Source organism: Sphaeramia orbicularis, chromosome 24, assembly GCF_902148855.1.
Source record: "Sphaeramia orbicularis chromosome 24, fSphaOr1.1, whole genome shotgun sequence".
Lineage (NCBI taxonomy): Eukaryota > Metazoa > Chordata > Actinopteri > Kurtiformes > Apogonidae > Sphaeramia > Sphaeramia orbicularis.
Genome location: NC_043979.1, coordinates 3,100,196 through 3,109,180, shown reverse-complemented (window position 1 = coordinate 3,109,180; position 8,985 = coordinate 3,100,196). Strand labels below are relative to the sequence as shown.

Genomic DNA, 8,985 nt, shown 5'->3' with positions numbered 1-8,985 from the left:
GAGGACTCGCTGCCACTGGCTTGGCTAAAGAGCACTGAGGCAGACTAATAATGATGATGTGTAAAGGACAAAATGTAAAGCTTAATAATATCAAGTCAGGTCAAGTAAGGACTCCTTCAGTCCTCTGGGTTCATCCAATGTCCAGAAATATTCAGCCATCAAATACCTGGACTTTGTCTGCCATCTAGTGTACACTTACAGGAACAACATGTACCTGTTAGGAACACACAGGAGGTGTGTCTTTACCAAACTGAGGACTGAAAATGAGCAAAATACTCAGGTCAGCCAAAAAACCTCCCCACCTTTATTCAACTAAGGAAAGAAAAAAACCCCACTGAGTTAAAACCCACTTACTATGAGTCACTCTTAGAACTTCGCAGTGCTCAGTGTGTTTGGGGGTCTGCTCTTTCATCCACCAGAGGGCACCATTTAAATCTGTGTGACCAGATCACACAGTAGTACTTCCGGTGTTAGCAGTGACACATTTTAAGATAAAAGTTTTCAAAGAAGGTTCTTCCAAATAAGTGACAACTATCACCACAGATTCATAAAACACCGAAGTTAGTGTTTTTGAAACTTCAAATCTACAACTTTTCTGTATGGCTTTAAATTTTAAATGACTAATTCACTTAAATCCCGAGGATTTATTTTAAAGGCTTTTACTTTGGAAAAACGTAACCCGGAAGTACAATGACGGTCCGCTTCTCCCCTGTGATTGGCTGAGCTCACATTGCTGCTGATGTGGTGTTCCGGAGTTAGCAAAGCTGTTCGAGCGATTCATCCAGATTGTTTGGTCTATTACTCGGTTTCTGGGTGATCACAATGCCTTTCTATCAGACCTGGGAGGAGTTCGCTCGTGCAGCAGAAAAACTGTATCTGACAGATCCAATGAAGGTGAAGAATGTTGAATTATTTTAGCATGTTAGCATGCTAGCTGGGTAGCTTGTTAGCCGGATCGCTGGTCAGCGGCGTGAACGTGTTCAATGCTTGACTGTGTGTTTTTGACTGTAATATCTTCACTTTGCTCTGTCCTCAGGTCAGAGTGGTTCTAAAGTACAGACACTGCGACGGCAACCTTTGCATCAAAGTGACTGACAATGCTGTGGTAAGTGTTTGACTTTAATTTGTGTTTGTGAGGAACAGTCTGTTAAAGTCACTGATGCAGCTGCAGTACAGACCAGTACTGATGAACAGTCAGACAGAAGTATACAGTCACCTCATCACATCTGAAAACTGTCTGCTGCGTTTGTCCAACTTTTAATGCCATGAGCCTTTAAAGATAAGCATCTGCCTCTTTCTTAAATTTTTGACACAGACCTTTGTTTCAGCAGATTGCTCGGCTCTTTATGGATATAAGATAATCAGGTTGAATAAGGCACAGTGGCTGCATTTCATCTGTTCCAGAGTTCAGCTTTTTCATGTGTTTATTTATTTATTTAACCTTCATTTACCCAGGCAAGCAATTAAGAACAAATTCTTATTCACAAATGCAGCCTGATCAAAGAGCAATGGCTCCTTGAGGGATAGGGGGTGAGGGGGCTAAAAGTAAAAACATGGTTAAACAATTACAGAAACAATCAGTTAATAAATAAATACATATCAACAACAACAACAACAACAACAACAGTGAGACATGTACAAGACAAATACTCAACAGGTGCAACAGTCAACTAAAAATTGTTCCAGGTTTTGCTTAAAAACAGTGAGAGAAAAACCTGGAACAAATTTTAGTTGACTGTTGCAACTGTTGCGTATTTGTCTTTTACATGTTTCACTGTAATTGTTGTTATGTATTTATTTATTTACTGCAGTGGTTCTCAGTGTTTTTCTGTGGGCCCCCCTTTGGAGGATGAAAAATCAGCCCCCCTCAACCCCAACAGCATTGTAACAGTGGTGGAGTTATAACTTTTATTGAATGAAACATCAATATTGTAACAATATTTTTAGCTTTTCTTAAAGATAACTTAGATCTTTGCTTGAACAATCCAAATAAACTCAACCAGACTGCTCCCTGAGACAGCATTTTTCCAAGTAAAAATAGGAAATGTGTAAGTATCTTACAACTATGACAATAAAGTGACTTTTTTTTTTTTTAAGAACAACCAAATTTTGGTAACAAAGATGAACGTTTTTTAACAATATCAGTAGCTGCAATGAGCCTGTTTCCATTGCACATCTCAGAACATGAAAGTACAAACTGCAACAAAAGAAACACGTCCCATGTTTCTCGTCCATTTTCCAAACCTAAACTCTTGGTCTAGTCTAGTGCCAGATCACCATGGCAGTAGATTGGTTTGGTGTACGTCCCTAAAATGGGTCCAGGGTGCTCCAACGCTAAAACATTAGTTCCACCTGATACATGCTCTAACCCGAAGAGAAAAAAAAACAAAACACCCAGGAGTGATCCCATGACCCCCCCCTCACAAGCCTTTCCACTTCCCATAGGGGGCCTGCTCCACAGTTTGACACATACTGGTTTACTGGTATGCTACAATGTCTGAAAAAGATTTGTTAACATTGATTGGTCAAATCATGCATTCTGTCTGCATTTATTCTGTGAAATTTATTGTAATTAATTAAACTCTAACTGAAAAGAAGATGTTTTTTTCACTGAAGGCTTTCCTTGCAACACCTAAGCTGGGATTCACTTGTAAAATGCACAATATCATATTTTAACCATAACACAAATCAAATAATAGCAGAGACACTGCAGTTCGCCTCTGACACATTCAGTGACTTCAAAAAAATAACAGTGGAAAAAAACACCTGATAAGAAATAGAATATGGATAGATTTACTGTTTTAAGTTGTATACGTTTAAAGTAGCAGTCTTGGATGTTTAAAGGCAGCATTGTGCAACATCTAGTGAAGTTTAGTACAACATCAATGCATATTGTGCAATAATAACATTCACTGAATCTCAGGCTGTGAAATGGGTGAATGTGTGAGCTGTGCATCGTGTTTAAGCTGTTACCAGTGAATCTGAGCTAATGATCACAGAGCAGTACTTCTACAGAGACAGTAAAAGCTCCAAAGTCAAAGGCTAAGACAAGAATGAGCACTGAGGTGTGACTAAGCCAAACAGGTCAACTTGGTTTGACAAATTTGCAAAACTGGTGTCATGTTGATCAGTGTAAAATTAGTCGGCAGCTGTCTGTAAACTGTGATGTACGGCCACCACAGATACTGCTAGGCTTTGTTATCTTTGGTCTAAATGGAGACCAGGCACCAAACGATGCAGCTAATACAACATTTATCCTCATCAAATTAAAAGACACTGATATAAAAAATGGAAAAGTCTACATTAAATGTCAATGATCAGTTTTATTACTCACTAATTCTCAAAGATCTGTGTTTATTTCATCTTGTAAATCTACAGTTAAAATCATTTACCTCGTTGACACAGCACTAATAAAACCACCAATATCTGGTTTTTTATCATGAGTGTGAAATGTCCAATTCCTGGGAACCCTATAGTAGTCACAGTAGTCACAGCTCCAGGATCAGATCCAGCGGTGCCACGGGACACATGTCCTGTTCAGTAGTCTCTGTGTTTAAACTAAATAACTTACCTGTATGTTTAGTACATGTATGAATAGGTCTGAGTAAGTACTTTCACATGGCACATGCTACAATTTACAGAAATAACATTTTGGAGTAAAAATACTTAAATTCCTGCTGCATGACATGGGGACTCAAAATGAAAAGCATTTATTTTTCACTTTATTCAAATGTTCAAAACATGCTGTTCTCATCATAAATGGACCCTAAATGAAACACAGGGCTTTAGCTCAGATGTTAAACTACAACTGGGATCAATATTGGATCAAAATGTTGAAATGATCAGTTTGGATGAACACAAATGTGTTGTGACACTGGGACAGCAGTTTGGACCTTTGTTCAGTATCACAATAAAAGACTGACTGGAACTAAAACACTACAAATAGGATCAGAAACTTTTATTGAACAAACAAATTACAACAGAAGTGATTTATACAGATAATAACAGAACATATTTGACTAATAATTGGATTGGACAGAACCTCTGAATATTCCCGTACTGTTGAAAAATTAGTTCAACAGATTCACAGACTGAAAATATCACTGATACAAGAACAAATATTATTATTAAAGTTCATAGTGCATTTACACATGAGTCCTTTTTAGGTTTAATTTTTCTACAAATGATACTGAAATTTTGTAAACCGCTCCATAAAATATAGTTCTCAAGCTAAAAAATTAACCTATTTGAGAAATGATCGGTGAAACTTAAATTTTTGACCCTGATGTTCACTTTCATTTGCTCTGGCCCTGCCGTTTCACTTGTTGGATGCATAATGTGCTGTGTAAATAACCAGGCAGGAACATTTAACGCTGACATTTAAGGTAACAAACAGAAATATCAAAATAAACTCTCCTTTACTGTCATTAACCAGTTGAACCCACATTAAAGACAGATACGGATGCTCTTATATTTGGTGTCAAACTGAATAACTGGAGTGTAAACCATGTCAATCCAGCACAAAGCAGTACTGTGCCAAACATGTTTAAGTGCATTTACTTTTTGAGGCTTGGTGAATTCATGTTGCTCCCAGGGAAGCTCCACCCTCCTCTGATGAATAGGGGTGTAAGAAAATATCAGTTCTGCAATATATCGCAATATTTCATTTCACAATACTGTATCGATATTAAAAAGTACTGTATCGATATTTTTAGGTATTTATTCAAATGCAGATATTGTGGAGGTTCATTTTTGTTTTTTAAATATTTTGTTTATTTTTATTTAACAGTCATTAAATAATGTTAGTTCCTTTGTTGGGATTGCACAAAAACAATGTTTTGGTGTTAGTTCTGAACTAATAGAATATGAACATTTGAACAGGATCTTAAACTGTAATGTCTGTAAAACAGAATTTAAGTTTTAACAGGAAAATTTTGTGATATAGCATTAGATCCTGTTCTAATCAAATAAAAATGTGTTTAGTATTTGTGCATATTTCTGATGTAATTCAATTCTTCAAGGAAATAATCATTTAAAAAAAAAAAACCAGAAACAGACAAAAAATTGCCTTTTTAACAGTATCATGATATAATGAGATATATCGTATCTAGGGATGTAATGGTATGAAAATTTCATATCATGGTTATTGTGACCAAAATCATCATGGTTATCTTTATTATTGTGGTATTGTCGAAATTGTGCTCAAAATGTTCAAAAAGTACTAATACACACACTGAAATAATTTAACCAAGTTGTATTTTAAAAAAACAACAACAACAAAAAAACAAAACAAATAAAATAATTGACACAATGTTCCTTCTGTTGCAGAAACATTCAAATATTAACCCTTAGTGGTCTGAGTCTATTTTGTCCGTTTTTCAGTCCTTTTGATTTTACCTTTATATACTATATAAACAAATGTTTACTATACCCATGTTTGGGATCTGTTTTTCAGCACAACTTCATCTATATCATCTGCCTATTATTATTTTTTCACTTTAACCGACTATATCAACATAAAAGGCCAGAAAACACAAAAAATATATAAAATCCGATTTGAAAAATGTATATACTTTATTGCATAAATAACACACAGATGTTTAACAGACCTTTTCAAAGACTTTAAAAGTGAGTATTGGTTCCAAATATTAGGCATGTAAAATTAAAATTGGAATAAATTAAAACAATATTCAAATGTTTGACATAAAAGCAGATCTTTACATAGGCGTTTTCTCTGTATAAGTGCGGTAATCAAACACGGTTATCATGATAATTAGAATTTAAACTTTAATACTAACCGTTGGCAATTTTACTGCGGTTTATCGTTATAGCGGTAATCGTTCTATCCCTAATCATGATCCTAGTATTGTGATTTGTATCGTATGGCCAGATTCTTGCCAATACACAGCCCTACTGATGAATGTGAAAACTAACCAGTACTGTTGTTCTCATCATTATCGTCCTGTCTCCTCAGTGTTTACAGTACAAGACAGACCAGGCCCAGGATGTGAAGAAGATTGAGAAGCTCCATGGGAAACTGATGAGACTCATGGTGTCCAAAGAGACGCACAGCGGCGCCATGGAGACGGACTAAACTCCTCCAGAAGAGCTAACCTTCTGTAGCACCTGGACTGCGCTAAAAGTGTGGACGAGGAGTTTGTTTAAAGCACAGATCCATCCAAGTGCTATGAAGAAGTTGAAAGACTGTAGATGTGGCTGCCTACACTCATGTAATACTGTCAGAGATGTGGTACTGTACATATTCTCTCAGGATTTTGTTTTTATGATACTTTCCTAGTCTTTTAATATTTCATCCAGTTTTTTTTTTTTCCTGTGTCAGGCATGGAAACACATCCCTGATGGTGTTACAAGTCAGTGAAGGCTTGTGGGAAATGTAAAGTGATGGCAGAGGGGTTTGGAAAGGCAGGGTGAGACAAAAAGTACAATAGTGGAGAATCCTCTGCTGCTGTGTTTGCAGCTTTGGCACCTTGATTTGTTTAGAGGAGAGTGCATTTATTTTCAGTTTAAGAGGGACAAAAAGTACAGCTTGTGAAGACGCTGCATGTCTGTTTTTTTTTTTTTCTCTTTTACATCTTTACAGCTATGTTGGATTCAGTTTCAGCAAAGAGGTGGATTTTATTTTTCCCTCATGGACTTGTGCCACATTATGAAGCAGGACCTTCAGAAACCCCCGACAGAGGGGTGGGAAAACATATTTTCCATGGATAGTGATCCACACCACCAAATGCCATTTCTTCTACTGAGAATAAGTGCATTACTTGTTCAATAAATGTTTATATACCCAAATCAGTTTGAAGTGACATGATGCAGCAGATTTCCTAAAAAAAGTGTTGAATTTCAGATAAGATATGACCATTTATCCCACTGTGTTTAACAGCAGCAACATTTACATTTATGCATTTAGCAGACGCTTTTTTCCAAAGCGACTTACAGGGGAAAACCAAAATAAAAATAAATAAGAAAATAAAATACAAGAATAAAGACATGAAGCAGCTGTACAATTAAAAACAGTGTCGTACGGAAGAATAAAAAAGCAAAATGATAGACTAAAATACAAGAATAGACTAAGACAAAAACAGCTGTACAATTAAAACAGTGAAATAAAAATAATTACGACAACCAAGTGCAGACAGAAGACAGAAAAACCACAAATGAGTGAAAAATGAAATATAAGAGAAAACTGAGAAATTTGGTATTTATTGAAATATAGAATTAAAATTTAACATGACTTACATATTAACATTGTGGTTGCACATGGTGTGATATAAATCGACTTATTCATTTATATTTATCTACTACCACTACTTTCAGCTGCTCCCTTTAGGTGTCATCACAGATCATTTGTTTCCATCTGACCCTTTTCCTGCATCTTCTACCTGTTTGTCGTCCTCCACCACCTGTGTTGAATGTAAAGAGTTGCAAAGTAACATGTTACAGTAATATAACTACTTTTTTAGGGGGTAAAAAGTAGTGTAATGCTTTACTACTGAAAATTTGGTAACGAAACGTAGTTCCTTTTTCAGTTCGGCATGTTACTTTTCTTAGGGACAGATTTGACAAGTGTCACGTACAATTTTTTCCCCACAAATTTTTTTTACACCCTAAAAATTATGTGCATGCTCCAAACCGTCAGACATGCGCTAACCAAGGTTATTGTTAATGAAAACTAACGAAATGACGAAACTAGAATTGTAAAAACATTTTCGTTAACTGAAATAAATAAAAACTATAATTAAAAGAAAAAAAAAAGTTAACTAACCGAAACTGTATTGTGTGTTTACAAAACTAACAAACAGATAAAAATTATGGATAAAATTCTCTTCGTTTTCGTCTTTGTCAGTGTTGGATTGATATCAAATTGATTTATTTCCCTCGGGCAATTTTAGCTGCTGGCACCATATGGTATTTAACGATCCATCGCTTCTCGTCACTTGTTTAAAGTCGTCTTCTGGTCCCCACTCTACCTGGAAACATGGAGACTAAAGTTGGGAGAAAGCAGCAGAGTCCTGTCTGGGATTTATTTGAATATGACGGTGAAAAAGATAAAAGATATAAAAAACTAAACTAAAACTAAGCATTTAGAAAATAATGAAAACTAATAAAAACTAGCAAACCTGCTCTAAAAAATGATTAAAACTAACTGAATTAGAGAAAAAAAAGTCAAAACTAAATAAAACTAAACTATAATGAAAAATCTAAAACTGTTAAAATCCGTGGCGCAAACGCATTCTTTTCGATGTAAACATCCAGTAGTGAAACAGCTGCGCAATAGTCACGAGTTCTCATTTCACCTCATTTCACCAGGAAACTAAACAAGAGTTGGACAAAAAATGACAAGCCCTTATATACAGGGTGTCCCATAAGTCTCCATACATAGGAAAAATAAACGTTTCTTGACATAAACCTTTTTTATTTATATAATATGCTCTATATGACTGCCATTTTGTCGGGAACACATTTCAATGCGTGTCCTCCACTGCTGAAGAACTATAAAGAAATACATGTTAGAACCATATCTGTATGGAATGTATTGTGTCTCCTATGTATGGAGACTTATGGGACACCCTGTATTTTGTGTTCACCTGTATGCCCATCAGATGTATGGAGGTTGTGTTATTTCATACTGTTTGACATGGCTTAGTGGTAGTGTTGAAGCCTACAGTAGTCCAGTATTGTCTTGTCAAGTGCTCTGTTTGTGGCATTTTTTATAACAGAGCACAAAAAACACCTGTTCGGTCCTCCATAGTAGAACTATATCCATCCCTACACATTTACAAACAGATACGTGGTTCTGCCCAAAGTCCAGTAACATAAACGTAAAAGTAACAAGTAACATTAAAAAAAAGTTACTTTCCATAGAGGACAACCAAGTAAAGTAATGGATTACTTTTCAAAGAAGTGACGAGCAAAAGTTGCTTTTTAAAAGTAACTTTCCAACACTGTTCACCACATCCATACATCTCC

The 8,985-nt window shown here is 35.8% G+C and overlaps 1 protein-coding gene across 1 annotated transcript; it reads left to right on the top strand.

The window, feature by feature from the left end:
• Positions 1-716: 716 nt before the first annotated feature.
• srp9 (signal recognition particle 9) lies at positions 717-6,807 on the top strand. The gene is made up of 3 exons (XM_030129211.1): positions 717-894; positions 1,037-1,105; positions 5,975-6,807. The coding sequence occupies exons 1-3, from the start codon at positions 823-825 to the stop codon at positions 6,092-6,094; spliced, it is 261 nt and encodes an 86-aa protein (XP_029985071.1). The 5' UTR covers positions 717-822; the 3' UTR covers positions 6,095-6,807.
• The last annotated feature ends 2,178 nt before the right edge of the window (positions 6,808-8,985 follow it).